Source organism: Harpia harpyja, chromosome 22 (assembly GCF_026419915.1).
Source record: "Harpia harpyja isolate bHarHar1 chromosome 22, bHarHar1 primary haplotype, whole genome shotgun sequence".
In the NCBI taxonomy this organism is placed as follows: Eukaryota; Metazoa; Chordata; class Aves; order Accipitriformes; family Accipitridae; genus Harpia; species Harpia harpyja.
The window spans coordinates 20,765,360-20,785,224 of record NC_068961.1 but is presented as its reverse complement, the minus strand read 5'-3'; the positions used below and the strand labels follow the sequence as shown (position 1 = coordinate 20,785,224).

The window sequence follows — 19,865 nt, the reverse complement described above, 5'->3', positions numbered from 1 at the left end:
TGAGGTCACTGTAGTATTTGTGATATTTGATCATGTCAATTTGCATCTACTTTTCCTGTTCTTCCTTTGAGACACTCCTAATTTTTAAAGGACTTGTCATTCTTGTGAGCCATTTCCCCTTACATTGTTGCTAGTGGGAATCCTTTTTTTATCCGTATTTTTAAGTTTACTGAATTTTTCTTACTTGAAGTTCATTGTTCTCGTTTTGCTGCTTCCCCCACCCCCCCGCCCCCGCTTTCCCCTCTTCTTGGTTGTTTCCATGAAATTGCTATTATCAACTGATTTCTGCTTTGTGGTGTTCTTGAAGGTGCTAAAGAGAGGACTTTTCCGTAATTCTCCTCCCTTCTGCATCAAAGTGTGTTGCCACTGTGTCCTGAGGTTGGACTTCCTTTGTTTCTGGTGTCCTTATTGAAACAAGAATGTAGTGCTGTTTACCACAAAGCTCTGAAGTTACATGAATGGCTCTGTTGGGTGTTCATGAGAAGTTTCATCTAGGTTAGATGTATGGGTTGACAGTCTCTATTGCACTCCTGTGCCCCTGCTCTTTTTTGCTAGTCTTCATTAGACTGGTTGATGTTTCTTGAGTTGATAGTCTTTTACTGTGCATTTTTCTTGACTTCCTGGCAACTATATATACCTCACTTGAAGATTTTCCTGATACAGAAATATTTTAAGTGCCTTCATGCTTTAAGCATGAGGATGAAACACAAAAGTGCTTTTTTTCCCCTGATGTATTTTAAAATGAGTTAGTAGAACTTGCTGTCTTGCAAGCTCAAATTCAAAATGTGTTTTCTGTCAGCATTACAATGAATTGATTTAAAAAAGATCAGGATAGGGTTGTTGAAATACTTGCGCTTGATTAGGGTCTCTTTATGAACAAAATGTTCATCCTGGACATCTAATCAGTTTTCAAAATATTCTGTAAAATGTTCTGGCATCAATAGTATGACTCCACCCTTCTTTCTTCTCTCAAACCTGGCTGAAAACATTGCAACTAGTTAGAAATTCTGTACAGGCAACACTGTTCGTTATAATTTTTGATGGTGCATTATTTGGAGAGCTCCTGGGAAATAGTGGGTTTGATTAAATAAATCCCTTCAGTCTGCTGGAACCTGACTTCGGCAAACTGGGTAACAGAAGAAAGGAAAGAAGTTCCTTATGCATGTGTGGTTTTGTTTTAATTCCCACAAAATTCATGGGCATTAGATGTTTAGATAAATGGATTTTTGTTCTAAATTAAAATCCTCTAATGTCAGATAACTGTATATTTGTAGTCTTAGCTTGTACGGTTGCTCCGAAGTTAGATATTCAAGGAAAGGAAGGAAGAGCTGCTTAGTGATGGGAACTGCCTTTACCCACATTGCTTTCTTAAAGATTTTAGGAGAAAAGTAAACTATGTTACATATATTCGTATCACATAACATGCTCTGCTTGTATCTTAGAGTAGCTAAAACATCACAAAGCTGTGCCCATGTTTACTACGCTGTAACTTGTTTGCGTAGCTGTGCCAGAATGATTAGTGTTAGCACAGAATGCTAATACATGAATGAGGTGAGCTGTGAATGGTTGTAGGACAGATACTGGGATTATTGAGCAAACCACAGCATTTAGTTTTCTTAGGTTGGACAATGACTGTTTTTCGGGAAATAAATTTGGTTGAGATGGAAAATGGTTTCTATTTTGCTTTTGAGTGTGTGTTTATTCTTTCCTCCCCCACCCCCCTGACCCAAGGGGAAAAGGAGGATTTGTTTGAAATTTTGGTACTTATGATCAAAGCTATAAATAGAATTTAAAAATGAAGTAGTAGTTTCTTTTCAGGTATGCGCCTACACTGTAAGGATCAAAAAGATGGTCCATTTCTCTCTCCTTCCCTCCTTGTGCACATGTTTTCATTTCCCTTTTTAAACCCTGTAACATCTTGCCTTTTTTTAATGTTCTTTGATCACTAGTCAGGAAGTACTTTGAAATGAGAGGACTTTATTTTTATCCTGCCGTACTGTTACACATGACAGAGGGTAAAAGATTTATACTGTGTAAGCTTGTTAGATATTTGACAGTGTGGCCTTATTGAGGTTTGGGGTTTTTTTTTCTTACATAAAACGGAGCAGGGAGGGGTGAAGGTGTAGGTGGAGTCTTGTCTCTAACACTGCTGCTTCTGTCTCACACAGTAGAGAGATCTGAAGACAGTTTTGCGAGTTCTCTTGCAGTGAAAAGAATAGCGGTTAGCTGGAATGGGATGCGCTTGCTTAGCTACTGTAAGATGTTGATCAGATTTTTTTAAAAAATCACATGGTCACTTGCTGGGTTTTATCAAAACGTAATCCATTTAAATGGCATGAGATTAGCAGAAGGGAATATAGCTTTGAAACATTACATTTGATACGTCACAAACTTTTTTCTAATTCTTCACAGAAATTAATGTGTCATTACTGTCCTAGCCTCTTTTCTGTTGCTTTCTTGACCGTTAGGTTAGTATCAGGCCCAGTGCAAATTACAGTGTTAGTGGTTCTCCTGGTTGGATGTTTAAAAAAAAAAAAAAAAAAAAAAAAAATCAGTGTGGGAAAAGCCCAGAGTGTAGTGAAAGAGTTCTGTTGTTGTTCCCATCCTGTGGTGCATGAGGGAAGGACACTTGTAGCTTTGCAAAAAAAAAAAAGAAGAAAAAGAAAAAAGAAAAAAAAAAAAGAAAAACCCATCAAGAATACTAGTTTTCCTCTCCCCAACCACATATGCTTGGAGGAGTATTTTGTTCTCTTGTCAAGTGTTATTCTACAGGCATGAATAGAATAGAGGTTGGGGCCAGTGAGTACTACTAGGTAAGAGGCGCTGGTAGTGTCCACATTGCAGGGTGGAGCATGTTGCAGCGATGCCTGAGCCAGCTTGGAAACTGGGAACGAATTTAGGTCTGCCCTCGTGGTGTTGGACTTGAACTGATTAGTCTAGAGAGACAGAGCTTGCTTGTAGCACTTCACTGATAGGGACCACACAGCTTTTGGTGTCTCAGTTGGCACAACTTTCCTCCTATATTGTAGGATGAAATAGCCCAAAATCGGATCTTTGCATCTAGGTTACTCACCATAGCCAAGTAATGGCAGAAACACACAGTGATGTTTGTGCAGCAGTAGGGTTGAAATGCTTTAGTAAAGTATGTCCTGAAGGACTGCTTTGTGGAGTAGTGTGAAGTGGACTGTTAAATGAAAATGAGTATGACATAAACTGGAGCCATGGCAGAAGAGAGATAGGAGAGAATATGAGAATGACAAGTAATTTGAAGGCAAGTAAAAGAAATACTTACATGTAAATGAAAATAGAATGAAACAAACCATTGGGAAAGATTGGGTAAATTGTCTTTTTACAGTCACTTAGGTAGATGTTTGTAAAGGATAAGATAAGTTCATTTCAGAGAGTTCATGGCATCTTATGTACTACTTAGGGAAAGGTTAAAGAAGCAGCTGCTCTAAGTTGTTTTTGTTCTACTGAGAATAATTATTTGCTGGAAGAATAATGTTAAGCCTGTGCCAACCTCACTTTCCACCCAAAGATGATCTGTTAAGTGAATTCTATCTGGTTTTATCACTAGCCACTAGCTACTTCAAAGCATTATCAAGTGTAGCTGAGTGCAGTTGAATGTAATGCTTTAATCAGGAAAGAAACTGATAGTGGTAACTTACCTCTTGGTTTCAGTCATCAGCTAGATAGGGTCTCTTGCAGTACTTGAGCAGATGCGTGTTTGCTTTGGATTTGATTGTATGCTGTGCATGTTTTTGTTGTGTTTTCAGTGTTAGTGTAATGGATTCACATTGTGAGTGGGAGAAAAGTACAGAGAAGGGAAGAATCTTCTATATGGGAAAACTTGGTGTCTGGCTCAGGTCGCTCCCTTCCAGTGCTTTGAGAAGGAGCTTATATGTTGGAGTGGGCAAGGTGCCAGGGTTTTGGTAATGTTTCAGAAACCTATGGACTTCATAGACCCATGGACCTATAAAACCTGTATGTGTTCCCAGTATGCTGAATGGATGTGACACCTGCTTGAAATGTTTAATGAAGTATGCTATATGTTTGCAAAAGTACTCTAATGTTCTGTCATGAAGGACGATAAGTAACGCTTACCTTTGTTTATGCTAAGAAAGTTATTTCTTATGTGCAAGATCAGGATTTTCTTCTGTGTAATGCATTGTGCAATAAACTCATTGCAATGAGACTGTTTCTTATTCCTCCTTATGAAGCAAGGCAGTGCTTGGAGGCAGAATACCAGACGTGATAGACAGCTGGACTGATTCGCTCTGTCTAATTCTGTGTTTCTACAATAGAAATGGCCTTTGTATTTTAAAAGCTGACTGTTGATTATGGCTGTTCAGGCAAAATGATCTAAATGTGTGATTCTTTTTTGTGTCCTCTTTTTAAATCTGAATTTGATCATGTCTCTCTGATGGATAACTGAATCAACTGAACAGTTGGGGATACAAATGACTCCATGTATTTCAGCAAAAAATCTCCCACTTTCTTCAGCAGCTTAGAAGAAGAAAAAGTTAGGGCAAGAGATGTATTTTTACACACTTTAAGATAACAAAGTAGCTGGAAGAAGAGCCAGATTTCTATGACCAGCCAACTTTCTCCAGATTAACAAGGGTCAGACTTCTGTATTATGATAAAATTCAGTGACAAGCATTTACCTTTTTCCTTAAAAAACTCTGGCTTCTCCTTTCATGCTTTTTTGGCACATGATTAAAAAACCTTTAGGTATTTAGTAAACCTGAAAGTCACTGTAAATTGTAGGGTAAGTCAGGAGCTTCCACAGAGAATGAAAGCAAACTACCAAGTTTGTGTAAACTACATCATTTTCATCACTCAGTACAAAGAAACAAATTGTAATTGTCTCGTAAATGTGTAGCATTATATACGAATATATAAATGAGTAGCTATGCATATGACATGGCTTTAGGTGCTTCTTTCACACTGAGTGTTTGATGACAAATCTGCTTGGGTTTATGGTTTTGTTCTAAGGGGACGGGAGGAGTCCTGTCACTTGGAATTACTTGGCTGTACAGCAAAGCACGTACATACTGCAGGGCTGTTGGCTGAGAGCATCGCAGTTCCCAGCTGAAGAACTGCTCGGGCTAACGGTTTTTGTGCTGTCTGTCGGCTTATAGCTGACTTGGGGTGGGGGGTGGGGAGATATTAACCAAAAGGATTTTTACTGTTATCTCTGAACATGGTAAGGAGAAACATTTTTGCCCATGTTTGGCAGTTTTAAGACCGTATTTTATTTTTAGAGTAGCTTCTTTGAGGGGAGTTGCAGTGCAATACAGAGAAAATCCCCTTAAAGATAATACTACTTGTGTGCTCTCGGGGCTTGCTCCTTACGGGCTGTTAGCTAAAGCCTCGGGTCCTGCCGGTCGCTCCTGGCACTGGAGATGAAAAGGTGGCCGGCATCTGTAGTCCGCAACATCCGTGGGGCTGCAGTGGGCAGCCTGAAGAAGCAGATTACCCAGGACCCAGTCCAGCACGGGCTGTTCTGCTTATGGTGGTGTTTCCCTGGTCAGCCGTGGTGTCCGTGGGAATTTCCCATAGCTGGCCCTCCCCTTGGCTGACTGGGCTTCTCCTGGAAAGGCAGGCCTGTATTTGAGACTTGCATAATTTATTCTTAGTGGCCTGAGGTATCAGGTAAACTAGAGTTGAATTATTCATATATCTTTATTAAAATGTGTTTGAAACGGGAGCTTGCTTTTAAAATAAAAGTAAAACTTTCAATAGGTATGTTTTGATGATACCATGCTTTTTTGGGTTGGTTTGGTGGAGGTTTTTTTGTTGGTGGTTTGTTTTTTTTTTTTTCTTACAATTTGCCACTTTATTGTTTGGATACAAATTACTCGAATGCTTATTCGAAATTTGCATACTAGACAAGGCTGCTTATTTAAAAAACCAAACCAAACCACCATAATGTTCTGATAAATGCAGTCTCACAAGTTTTTTCAGTTGGTTGTGTATAAAGTCAGGTGTGAGAGATCAAAAAGAGATGCTGTAAATCTTACTTGCTGTTTCTCCAGCATGCAGCATGATGGTTTTCATTGTGTCTCCCCTCATCTTTGTTCCTCTGGGTCTGATTTAGAGGAATGGTAGAGGTGGGAGGGAAGGCTTTAGGAGTGTGTTTTCTGTGCCTCTGCAATCTGGGAGTCAGCACTTGGATAACTCTCGGGACTGTTGTTTTGGTCTTGCAGATTTATGTTGTCCTTCCATGAAGAGCGTGCATTACTGAGGGGTCCGCTCACTATGGGATTATAGGAAGGATTGCATTTATTGTTGTGATGGACTCTGTTCTCAAGTGCATAAGCATTTTTATTTTTTCCTTCATTAACAGTAAAAGATAATTTATTTTAAAAAGATGATTTTCTGTGATAGGCATCTGGTAAGTCACTCCGCTACTTACATAGCGTTTTGATTCTCTGTTTCAACCAGACTGAGTGTAATGTCCCACCTCTGGTACGTTCAGCCTTTGACTGGTGACTTGCTTTTACCAAGTTCAATAAATTGATATTAAAACTTAATACTACTTCTGTTTGAAAGTGTGTGTAGTGTTTAGAAATGCCTGTTAGTTGTTTTTTTTTGTTTGTTTGTTTGTTTTAATTGGGGTTTGTGATAATGTTTTGTTTTTAAAAAACAATTTTGGAAAAGCTAATTTTATTAACTGACTTTCTGGTTCCAGGAAAAAAAATGGGAGTTTTTCTACTTGCCTTCATTAAGGCTACAGTTTTATTCATTGTGAACATGTGAACCGTTTTGATTCTTTACCAATAATTTCAAGCACAAGTATGTATGTTTCTCAGTGAAGCACTATTTTGACTGTACTTATAAATATTTTAAAGCGGTTTGTTTGACCTCTAGTGTTGAGCTATGAAATTGCATGCCATTGACCCCAAAATATCTTACGTTACAGAAAAACCCGTCTCCCCCAAATCAGGTACGTTGAAGAGTCCACCTAAAGGCTTTGATACGTCTGCAATTAACAAAAGCTATTACAATGTGGTAAGTAATCCTTTTTCCTCTATGTGAGCTGTTACATACCGTAGAACACCATTTAACTAAATGCTCTTATCTGCACAAAAAAATTTGGCAGTCTTGTCAGAGCCTTAGTGCCAAAACTAGATAGGGGTTTTAGTGAATTCTCATATAAACAAGATCATTACTAGTTTAATAGAATATCACACATACGGATTCTTAAGCATGATGCAAAATTATAGTCTAAAGTAAGTGAATAATAGGCATTTATGTAATAAATTATGCTCGTTTTTATTTGCTTTGCTAGTTGTTAATTGCCCTTTTCTCCCCATCCCCCAAATATGCAATCAGTCTTCCCCTATCTCTATGAATTAATTAAATTCTGCTGTGTTAAAATGATTAAGAATATTTTTGTCTTTTTTGGTGAACAAGAGATTGAACATTTTGAAAGAATTTGCCTCTGTATTTATGCTTATAAATCAACTCAGTTACTAACTTTGGGAGCCTCTCCCTTACAATGATTGATGGATTTCACAGCAAAAGCAGTATAGCCAGAGCCAGCCTTTAGCGCACCCCCAGGAATTCTTAACCTAGTACTCAGACCTCTTTAGTAGATGCATGTAAGAAACATACCAAACTCTGTCTTTAAATGTGGTGTTGTAACCATTTTGAGAATCCTTTATTTACTAATAGGAGATACATCGGGAAGCAAAAAGCATCTTACTGTTTTTGTTAACCACTGCTCCCTGCTGGTCTAAAAGCAAAACACAGGGTTTCTTTCCCTTTTCTTTGAAGCAGCTGTCACCTGGTTTTCATTTTATTTGTCGGTTTTTAGCAGGGATCATAAAGCATCATTTTATGCTTTCATCTTTTGCGGTTGTGGCATGAATTGACACCAACCACCTGGAGGAACAGAGCAGTTTTGCATATAGTCCCCTAAATAAAAACAATGAAGCAACCTCCAGCTCCTGCCTCTGGCTTGCGTGGTGCCTGTCAGTAGCTGTAATTCCATGGTAAAGGGAGGGCTGCAATTCTTTGGCCATTGTATCCCACGCCTCCTAGTCACAGTGGAAAGTACCTGTGCAGGCACACCTTCCTTTAAACTGCAGGAAGTAATGATCTTACTGTGGTACCTCCAGCAACAAAATATCAGATAGTTTTCGTGGGTTGTTTTTGTTTTTCACTGTATCTCTTTATAGTAATTTTTTTCAAAGTTGCTGTAGTGTGTTCTAGCAAATATGTCTTCTCAACAGTTGTTTGCATGTTAAAACCTGTGTTTTTCAATACAAGTAAACTGAAGTGAATGCAGCAAAGAGAGGATTTAGTTCCTTCACTAGGCAGAAGACTGCTCTTAAGTTTAATCTATATCTGTGTTGAATTTTTAATCAAAATAAATTGGCAGCTCTCTTGAACATCAGTCCTTTAGATTTGGGTTGGTTTGGGTTTTGTTTGGTTTGGTTTTTTTTTAATCAGTAGTAAATACATGCCTCATATTTAATCTTATATTATTATTTCCCTAATAGATCTTAATATGATGAAAAGTAAGAGTTGCAGCTGTTTAATTTGGACTTAACTAAAACTTTAGTGTGTCCAAAATTAATTGAATCTTGTGGTTGCATATTTTACTTTGTAAGAGTAATGCAGACCATTTTGGGGGGCAACAGTGTACTTCAGAGTGAAAATAATATGAAATAAATGTTTGATGTTGCCTAAAACCATAGTTAAGTTATAAAAGGCCATACAGTTTGGAAATAGCACCTTTGGCTTGTGTGTTTTTTATAATTGTTCCCTGGATAACCTATTGACATAATCATGGAGACTCAAGCTAATACATACTTTGGAAGACAAGATAGCCATAGTTGGCTTTTAAAGTAGTTTAAGTGAAAAAAAAAAAAGTGAAACTGGTGACCATCATACCTACTCTTGGAATTAGGTTTTTTTCCATCTTGCTTAGGTGCAACTTTCTTGGTGCACTAAACTGATGTAATAAGATTCCCAGTGTTTTCGCTGCTAGCTGTTTATTAATAAACTTGATAATATATTACATTGGGGGGGGTATTGGAAATGACCAACTTGTAATAATATATATATTTATATAGTAAATTAAAGCACTGGCCCTAGAGTGCTGTTCTTAATTCTGTCTGCAGTGATTTGGATAATTGTTTTGTTTTCATGTTTTTCCACAGTGTGGCAAATACCTCTACTTTTTTTTTTTTTTTAAGCTGCTCATTTTATTCTTTTTGTTTAAAGAATGAGAGGCTGTGCTGTAGGGTGCACTTTGTTTCAGAGAAGTAAGACTTTACTGCTGTGCTTAAAACCTAAATTAGACTAGCTGGCATCTGGATTTTCTTGAAAACCACTAAGTGCTTCTGATAGCAATATAACTGTAAAATAATTATTTTTAATAATTATTAAATATGTAATGATTTTTACATGTATATAAGACAAACAGCAAACCCATTCACTGAAGTGAAAGCAGTTTAACCTGCGAGTTGAATTTTTGTTCTGTCTTGATACGTAAGCTGCAGACATGGGACTTCCCTGTGCTAGAAGTCTTACCATCAGTCTGCGCTGACAGCAAAATTGAGCCCATACTAAGGTAAAAACAGAACAGCTCCAAATAAAGCTTTGGCAACTGGTCGCTAAAAGGATGTAGCATGAGTTAAAGAGTAAGCATCAAAATCTGTGTTAAAGGCTCTCTTGACAACCAAGCATGATTTGAGGCTGGCGCTCTGGGACTGCTTGCTATTTTTATGTTGTGGCTATCTTCCACCATACGGGTATGTGCTGAGGCCCTGTAAGCCTCATGATTATTTATTGCTGTTTTTCCTAGGGAAGGATTTGTGCAGGTGCAGGCAGCACCTGTGGGTACATTCGTGGGACTGAGGACAAAAATCAAAGGGCAGTTCAGAGGAAGTTCAGAAAGTGGTAGGAGAGGCTCTGCTAATCTCCCTTTCTGGGAGAAGGGCTGGGATAGGCTAAGGGAAGGGTGCTTCATGTAAAGAGGAGACTGCTTTCACTGCTTTCCTCTGTTCTTCACTCCCTTGTAAATGTGTTCTTTATTTTTACGGATTCACAGAGCTCCATCTGAAGTTCATAACACAAGTCACATACCTTCTAGTCTCAGTGTGCTTTATTAGCTGCACCTTGCACTAGGTGTTGCTGAGAAGACAGAGCACATTTGGTTTATGCTTACGTTTTGCCTGGCTCGGGAATGCAGGTTAGTAGAGAATGACTAGTGCTACAAGGTCTTGTCCTCCATAAAATGGTGCAAGTCTACAGCAGTGTGTAATGTGAACCAGACTCGTGATCAAGCACAAAGCGTTTTTCATGTAGAAGTAATTTAGTAACCTGTTACTGAAAAAGTGGGCATATTATTGCAGGTTGTTCCCTGAAGACAGAGCAGGCGTAACTTTTGAGTTTTATTTTTACTTGAAATCCCCTGAGAATTTAATACTTTGTGTCCAAAATAAAATTAGGTTATCTCCACTGACAGGACAACTTCCTTGAGATTAAGCAGCTGTTCTAAAAGCAGGTAAAGAAATGAGCAAATTTCTCCATAGTATGAGTATTTGGATGACCTCATTTTTCATTTAAGTGTTTGAGAAGTGATGGAAAATAAGCACTCCTTTTGAGGCCACACTTTTGAAGTTGGGTCAAGAGTTTGTGTTTACTGTAGTTCATAAAAGTTTTTGAGGACCCTTGAGAATATGGTATACTTGTGTAGTGCTTTACATTGCCCCTCTCAAGGGCCTGTTTTAAGGGGTTCGTCTCTCAGATTCTCCTGATCCAGGAAAATTAGACATTGATCACCGTTTTGCTGAAGTACGTGATACTTCAGCTGAGTGCCACACTACTGCCATAAAATGGGACTGTGCTACAGGATCATGCCCAAGCATAGCTGTGAAATCTGCCTTTTCTCCCTCTGATTTAGAAGGTTATCAGCTTCATGTACGTCATTTTAAATCCATTTTTGGGTGGTAGTTTTTGCCTTAGGGACATGGCTGGGGTTTTCTGTGACAGAATTGTTAACCATGCTTGAATTTTCCATGCCGTGTGATTGAGAGAGCTTGTGCTGTATGAGCTCAGTTGTCTGTGCCTGCCATTCATCAGTGTTACGGATTGCAAAAGCTGCCACTTCAATGCTGCTCTTTTGGTACCCGGTCTTATCTGTGCAAATGTTGTGGTGGAGTTGTGGAAACAAGGTCTTCGAGGTCTCATGGGGTCTTGCAGCAGCCAGAACGCGCAGAAAGCAGGAAAGGGAAGAAAGGTGATTATTAGAGCATGCGGGCGAGATGTGGATGTGAGAAATATAAGGGTGCTCTGGTGCCAAAAAACTGAGTTGCAATACTGACTGCTTATCTCTTCAAAGCACAGTCCAAGCATTTAATCCTCATAGCTTCTCGGTGAGGTAGGTAAGTCAAGCTGGAAGGATGCGAGATTTCACATAACTGATGTTTTAGAGCTATGTAAGCAAGATTATTCTTTTTAAAAGATAATAAACATAAAAGAATGTTATATGCAGTAGAAACTGTACTTGTAAAAAAAAAAAGGAAATAGATTTAATGTGTTTTGGGAAGTGTTTAAAGCTGTGTATATCTAAAGTATTGTGTAACACTGAACTACTGCAATAACATAATGCAGTGTAAGTGTGTTTAGTACTTTGCATAGGTTTTGTAGCATAGTTTTATTTACAGTTGCATTTTATTTTCTTTTTTTCCAGTAATTTATCAGGTTGCTAATTCTAGTTTTTAAGCTTTCCTATTTTTTTTTCTCCTTTCAGTCTTTTTCCTCCAATCCTATATTCTCCATATTGCAAAGAAAATCCTCAAATAAAAATCCAAATGAGCACAGGAAAATAATGGAGTTGTGTCCAACATGAAAGTAGTTTTATTTCAAGCTTTTCAGACAGCTCTTTATAGAAAAGAATGGAAATACTCTTTGAGAAAGTGGAGCAGTGGTGCAGCTTTTCAAGATCTCTAGTGATTTTGTTGATTTTTATCTTTTAGTGCTGTTCAGTGCTTCATCAGGACATCGTGTTTTTGTCCTTGGCTTTCAGTCTCCTTTTCCCTACTAATGGCTGTGTAATGACTTTGGGCTGGGAGATTTTTGTAGGAAAAGCCATATTGGAAAAGATTGGTCTTGCATTTAGTTTTGAACGTCATGGATGCCAAGTACTTTTATATTTTCATTTTAACAATTGACTTTGTTTTATATATGTGTAAGAGAATATGGGGTTTAATTAGTGCTATGATCAATGGAAATTTTTTTCTTTTTTTTTTTCCCTGTTCTAAGTGGTTGAGAAAACCTTAGCTTTTTTAAAATGTGTGCCCATATTGTACTTTATGCTGTAGTTTCCTAGTTAGTAGCCATAACTTTCCCTGTGACATTCTTCTGTCATAGTGTTTAGCAGAGAATGGAGACATTTTAATCTTCAGTTCAGGATTCAGATTTCCAACAAAAGAATGAACTCAAAAGTGGTCTCTCTCCCTCTCTCCACATGAATAGAAGCATTCAAGGAATAAGCAGAATCAATGACACCAATGAAAGGAACAGTGAATTCTTCATTGACATACTGAACTATTTAAAGTTATTTCATCAGGTTTGCATTTAGGAATGAATGGCTTTTTTTATTTCCTAAGAAAGAGTATTGACTACAACAGTGAATAATGCACTCAATTACAGTCATTACTATAAATGCTGAAATGAGATATTACTGTAGGCTTGACAAATATGGCATGTAGCAAAATGAGAAGGTTTGTGGTGTGGCTTATGACCAGTGAATAGCAAAAAGTTTTCAAAGCTCTGCTGTGTTCATTGAACTACATTTAATTCTGATAATTCTCTTACTAAATCATTAACTTTTTTGGAGGCAAAAAGTAATTCGCTGGCTAGAATCACAGTAGAACTTGATGGGAATATATTGGAGGATATCCTAAAGCAGTGTCCCGGGAGATGGCCCAGTAAAATGTTTTCTTGTACATATTTGGGGGCATTCCAGTTGTTTGATTTATATTCAGCCAAAAGACAAGTGTGTGCTGCATTTCATAAACTCTTGGCTTTGCATCAGAATCTGTTGTAATTTTCTCATGGTAGTGTATATTATTGCACTCCCAGTGGAAGGTTAGGCAGCCTCATTTACAAATAATGCAATAATGCTAATCATATTGCTAAGTAAAGTTGGCAATTACTTGATGTTTATAAATTGTTAATATTCAGACCTTCTAGATAGAACAGCACATCTGAATTAAGTAAACGCTAGCAAAATTAGTTGTAACGTGTTGTAATGGAGACTGAGAAAACGTCACTAATTGTTCATTTCTCTTACAAATTCTATTGTGCTTTACCAACCTCCAATGATCTTTGGCTGTTCTGAAGTACATAGGAAGAATAATTACCCCTAGCTTTGGAAAAACACTGTATAGCTCTCAAATTTTACAGTAAAAGTTTTAAGTGTAGTGAAATTCCTGTTAGCTTACAAAAACAGTGGTATATGGCTAAAGGATGGCTCATAGTGTGTGGGTGTGGTGTTTTTTTTCCTGTGAATTTCATAGATTTATAGTATTCAATGCTTTCTTGCTGATATTTTTCATGTAGGAACACTGATTTTAGTTTTCCTAGTGCTAAGTAAATTTTAGTACAGTTTAAAAGTGGTATTTATTTGAAGATTTTGAAGTATCTCTTGAAAAATACCAATTAGCAACTGTCATTTATTGCAGGTGCTACAAAATATATTAGAAACAGAAAATGAATATGCTAAGGAGCTACAAACAATGCTTTCAAACTACCTGCGACCATTACAAGCCAGTGAAAAGTATGTGAGTTTGTTTTTGTTGTTGGGTGTGTGGGGTTTTTTTTGGTTTGTTTTTTGTTTTTTTTAAATCAAGCTTGAGATCTCTTGTGTATTGGGGATGGTTTACATGGTCAAAATTTCAATGTCAATATGCATTTTCTTGTGTGGACTGTGAGATTTTTGGGGCAGGGCTTGCTTTTATTCAGTTTGCTTGCTGACTAAAACAGCCTGGTCCTTGATCTAACAACCAGTAAAGATTTTGTTTTAAGGCTGTAGGTTTTATTAAAGCACAATTAGTCAATAACTGCAAACGTAAACACCCTTTATTTACTTTGGCTCCAGGTTAAACTCGGCAAATACTTCATACTTAATGGGAAACCTGGAAGAAATAAGTTCTTTCCAGCAAATGCTTGTACAGTCTTTAGAAGAATGCACCAAGTAAGTACTATGCATACTAGATACTGTGAAATTCTAACAAGCAAATATTTTTTATTATTCTACTTGCGTGTGTTGTTTGACATTTTTGTTCCTCTCACTTGAAGCATAGTTGCTACAGCAGTACAGTAATGTTTGGATAATGCATTGATTGCTTGTGCAGATAGATATTGGCCCTAGGAGGCAATTGCAGAGGTAGGAATTTTAATGTAGTTTGAAAACAATTTATGAATTTCCATGATGCAGTTGCATACCAGTGGGGAAGTGGTAGAGGAAGTGGTGTGTTTTGTTTTGGAGGCATTAATTTTAAGTCTCTTCTTAAAGTAAGAGAAATAATGAAGGGAGCTTACATTGTGATGGAACAGTGGAGGGGGGGGTAAGTGACTTGGATGAAGGACACTGTATGAGAATGCTTGTGCTTAGTATTCTTCTGTCCTGAACAATGGTGGTCATCAAAATGTGCTGGGAGAGGCACGCAGGGCAGGCAGAAAGAACAATCTGAATTTAAAAAAATAGCCTTAATGCCTGTACTGTACCACATAGGAAGCGTAAAGCCCAGAAGGAAGGGGATGAAGATACCTGTCTTCCTTCCATAGGTTAGGCTGAAGTGGTAGCTGGATATTTTTCAGCTTGTACCTCAGCACTTGGGGGTGTAAGGAAGAAGGTGACCATATCACGTTTAAATTGTCCTAACGATTTTCTAGTGTTGAAACTCCACTGAAAGCGTAGTTCCTGTTCGTAACCTCAGTTGTGCCCTCTTCCTTGTCTGTGTTCTGGTTTTGTCTGACTACATGGTTTTGTCTGACCACTTGCTAATCCAAATTTGCTTGTTTTCTGCCAAGTTAGTAATTTGAATTGGTACTGAGGGCTTAGGCAAGTTTCAGTCTGCTGGGAGTACTTGGCTGTGAGAAGGAATGAATGTCTTGGGTGGAGGAGAAAATACCTCTTTTTGGCAGCAGTGATCTTCAGATCAGCTCAGTGTGTCTTGTTTTGACCTCTCCCTCCTCTCTTCCTCTGAGCTGCTGCATGTGAAGAAGAAGCTTTGTCGTGACAAAGTATAAGCTGCATCTCCACTAGGCAGTAACATATGTCTGGGTCTGTTGCTGACTTTGGATCCCACGTCTTCCTACCACCTGGCTTCTCTCCCTCTCTTCTGCCTCTAGATGACTTAGGGGAGAATGGAAAGGAGGATGGTGTAGTTCAGGTGACTATTCAGCAGTTGAATGGAAACATTCTTGAAGTGGCTTTTCTTCCATGCTGTGTTTGAGAGGAAGGATATTCTTTCTGGCAAGTTAGACTTGATTAGTTAAGTGTCTAAATCCCTGAGAATGACCCTTTGTCCCCATACTTAAATGTTTTCTTTCTTTTCTTGTCACTGCGCTTTGTTGTCTCATTCTTTTGTTATCATGATTTTGTTTCTGTGAATCAGAAGTTAGGGAAATGAAGTACCTGGCATGAACAGGCTGTCATCTTTTAAAACGTTTGATTAAGGTGGTCTTAAAAACAAGAGTGGAAGAGCATATGCCTTTAAACAAATATTAATGCTAGCTTTATTTTGACTTGGTGTGTGTGTTAATGTGATATCATAATGTAGCTTCAAGCTCAGAAAGCTTATTTAGAACTCCTTCCTTGATTTAAACTCTATTAGAGCACCTTCTCACAATGTCCTTTATTTCTTCTTTCTGCTAAGTGAAACGTTGCTGTGTAATAAATTAGGAACATAATGGATGCTAGTAGGTGGGCAGAGGAAGCGATGCCCCAGGGTTACTGAAGGGTTACTGCAAATGTTTTGTGTTACTTTCATTTCATAAATATGGTGGTCATGCCAAGTTGTATTTTCAGTTTAATTTTCATCATAACATATCGACTTGAGCGTCCAGCTTCCTCCTGTTTTGAATCTAATCCATCATAATTCCCATCCTGTAGAAGAATGCTTGCCCTGCTGCCTTGCTTTTTGTCATTTTGCCATGTTTTTTTGGCTGGTGAACCTGTTCTGTAAACTCAGAGTAGCTCCCGGGCTGAAAATAGATTTATCATTTTATTTTATTTTTGGCAGAGAGCTTATAGTTCCATCATTCAGGCACTTCATATTGCAGCATCCGGTGTGGTGTTTTTTCTAACGTGACATGTCAGAATGACCAAATGCCGACGTCCTGCCAGTTGTAGTGCTGCCAGCCTACCTTGCTTGACAAATTCCTGTTCTTGGGCGTAAGAGTTGACTGTTTTTTGAATTCCACACCCCTCTCGAGTCAGTTTGTCGTCTGAGTTTTCTTTTAACAAATCCTGGCACGTATTTCAGTGGCAGAAACTTTCTGCTGCTTTTCTTCTTGCCTGCACCACTTTGGCTTGTTTAATCGTCATGTTGTTAAACGTTGGATGCTGGTTTTTTTCAGAACACATAATGCTGTAGTGGGTGCTTTGTGTGTGTTGGGGGGAGTAGTTGTTTGGATGTGGTTTGATTTCAGTTGTGTGCCACCGTCCCACCCTGCCCCTAGCCTTGAAGCTCTCCTGGTGCATTGCTGAAGGTTTTTCCTCGTCGAACTTGTCCAGGTTGGCCTCTCTTGCAGTATCACTGGGCTCCTGTGGGCTGCTCCATCTGTCACAGGCCTGGGAACACTGCTTGTCTGCCCGCCTGGATGCTGGGCTCCATCGGACAGATTCGTTGGGGGTTACTTCTACCTTCGTGACTTCTCTTCTTCATTTACCAAACAAAAGTGGCGTATGAAACGAGTCTTAACTAGCACCGAGTGAGAATCTTCTGGCTGATCTGCTTCAAAAGTGCTTTTTTTTTGACCGATAGCTTCAAGTGCACTTTGTTTTGCTGCCAGAGCCTTCAGTTGCAAAAGGGCAGATTTCTGACAGTAAAACAGAGCAAGAGCACTCCGTGCTCCCGTCTCTTGAACACCCGAAGTAGTCCAGTGCTCTAGGTCTCTTTCCAGATCTGTGTGTGATCCAATGCCAAAGATCAGTTCTGCAGTGGTTCACACAGCAGAGGGGTCTCTGAATGAACAAAGTCAGTGTCCATCAGGTGATCTCTGGGCTGATCTAAATGATCTCTAGATGAGGTATTGCTCTTTGGGTATTTTTGTAGCAGGAGATGGAACAGATGTCTCCTGCTCCAAAAAAAAATGTCTTCCATTCACCTGGGAATAGAAGCTGTCAGTCTATGGCTGTACTTCTCAGTACGGGGAGGGGGGACATGACACACAGGCTGGCTGGTGACACCAGCCTGCATGGACTGCTGAGGTATAATCCCCTCTGTAGCAAGTTGAAGGCGCTGGATGTCTTTTAGGTAGTATCACTGACTTACCTCCCTGCCCCGTAACAGCCATAGCTGGGTTTTGTCTTCTCTTTCCCTCACGTCCCTGCTCTTGCAGTCACAGTAACTGTGGTGTTTTTCTTTATCTTGTTCTGTGTTTGGAGTGCAAGCAGACACTTCATGTTCTGGGATGATCCTGGAATGGAATGGGAATTTAAAAAAAAAAAAAAAAAAAGCCAGGAGGGAGGCCAGGGTGTGAAAGGGAGAGTGCTTAAATGTAATCCAAAACCCAAAACTAGAGTGTTTCAGATTTGGTTTTGGAGTGTAGATATAAATTGAGTCTGTTAAAGGTTTATCCCAGTATTGTCCCTTGCTTTTGGTTATTGTGATTATCAACAGAAATAAGGCTATCAACATTAAGTTAATTTGAATACAGTGTCTTCAGGTTGCCTGAAACAAACATGCATATTAACTGATGTCTGAGAGGTAAGGCAAATAGACAAATAGTGAAAGGTGTGGTTGGGAAGGAAGCATTGAAAATTACTGATGGATTGTGAATAAGTTGCATAGTGTCTCCATTTTTGCAAACAGTAGCTCAGAAAGTTGCGAAGCGTCCCCCTTATTTCAGTAACCTTGTTAACTGTGAAGCCTCGGGAGATAACATCTAATCTTGTGTTTCTTCACAAGCTGCATCCCTTGGAGTCATTAATCACAATTATCCCTTAATAATTTTTGCAGACCTTCACTTGCACTGGGTATTCTTTGCTATCAGCTTTTAAGTTCAAGACATTCTCTGTACTAATCTGCAAACATAGCAAACTTATCATTGATGCTCTGGTTCCTTCAAGAGGCCTGCGAGAGGGGCAGGAAATTCTGCTGTTTGTCTTTCTGTGGGAGGAGAGGGGGAAGAGCAGAAAATGCCACCCAGATAATTGAAAGTTTCCAGTTTGTAGCAGGTTCTGCAGGTGTGTGTCCCTATATATAGGGACATAGATTGCTGCAGGACACTCTTATGGTAACCACACAGTTCAGTGAAATTTGGGGATATCTGATCTTTTCTTTACAAAAAGAAAACATACAGTGCTGATTACATTTTGTTACCTACTTTTCTTTTAAAATTGCCTGTTAGTCTGTGTTTAAATTTGTTTGAATTCATCACAGTTTCCACAGCCTTTCCCAGAACGTTGTAATATCCCCTGACACCAAAACTAAGGCAGATTTCTTCTGAACAGGCAGGACATAATTAGATATTCTGTAATGTCACTCTTTTTCTGTTGGCTGCCAGTCTAGCTTTAGTCCAGTTCTGATTGCTGGTTTTTATCAGAATCTTAAAGTAAACACGATTGAGCAACAAGGTATTTTCTTCGTTTCTTTTCTCAAATTACCATGCAGCGGGAACCCGTTTTAAGTCTGGAGAAACAGTACGGATAGCTGTTGGATGTAACTCCAACAAGCAGATAATCTGTTAGGTAGTTTAGATGTAGTCATATGATGATGCCTTTAGCATGTGTGCAGCAGCAAAGGCTTTGTTATGGTTCTCTTAATTCTGTAAACAAAACATATCTTTGGCCTTTTCATAACTGAAGTTATTAACATTTTTATATATGTAAAAATAGTTATATGTGATTCCTTTTTAATTAAAGTACCAAATATGAGAAGAATATTGGGATGACAACTTCAGAATAAATTGTAAAATAACTATGCTCTTTATTGAACACATTAATTACAAAAAGGTTTATACGATGAGGTGATAGGCATTAAATTGTTGTTTTTTTCAGCAGTTAAAGGAGATACAGATAACTTACTAATTGTTCCTCTAAAAATAGTAGAACACTTGCAACTAATGCATGGATTAGAAAAGTCACAGGGGGATGAGTTGCCACCCCCTCATAAAATCTGTTAATTATCCTAGTTCAACAAAGAATGTGCAGTATAAAGTTGCAATGCATGTGCAATATGTAAAAGGGAATAATGTCAGTCTTTCATTCTGCTAAAAGGACAGCAGACTGAGAAGACACAGATGTCTGCTTGGTGCGAGCAGCCATATTTCACTTCCCCGCCTGGCGCTACAGTATGAAAAGGGAATTTAACCATTTTCAGCAACTGTTTATTGGGGCCTCTTACTATTTAATCCTGAGTTATATGCCTTGAGTATGTCTTCAGAGTTTGAGACTTTTGCTGCATCTATGACTCGAAGAATGTATTATTAGCTCATGCTTAGATGTATTAAAGGGAGCCAGCTGCTGAGCAGGAAATGCTGCTTGGAAGGCTCCAAGAATAGCATTCCCTCCGTGTGCTGGGGAATGCCCCTGGTTTTCCCCTGAATACCTGCAAAAGCAGCCACTCTATTGATTTCAGAATTTAAACTTTTCTTGAAAGAGAAATAAA

At 38.6% G+C, this 19,865-nt stretch overlaps 1 protein-coding gene across 5 annotated transcripts in view; it reads left to right on the top strand.

The window, feature by feature from the left end:
- The window catches only part of ARHGEF7 (Rho guanine nucleotide exchange factor 7), a 127,431-nt gene that overhangs the window by 60,085 nt on the left and 47,481 nt on the right, over positions 1–19,865 (top strand). For 4 of the 5 annotated variants that reach the window (XM_052773623.1, XM_052773624.1, XM_052773627.1 and 1 more), the window contains 3 exons: positions 6,929–7,017; positions 13,710–13,804; positions 14,126–14,221. In XM_052773623.1, the coding sequence (XP_052629583.1) occupies positions 6,929–7,017; positions 13,710–13,804; positions 14,126–14,221 (280 nt within the window). Of the gene's footprint in view, positions 1–6,928; positions 7,018–11,194; positions 11,261–13,709; positions 13,805–14,125; positions 14,222–19,865 lie in introns of those variants that run through there. The other variant, XM_052773628.1, reaches the window with a different exon arrangement.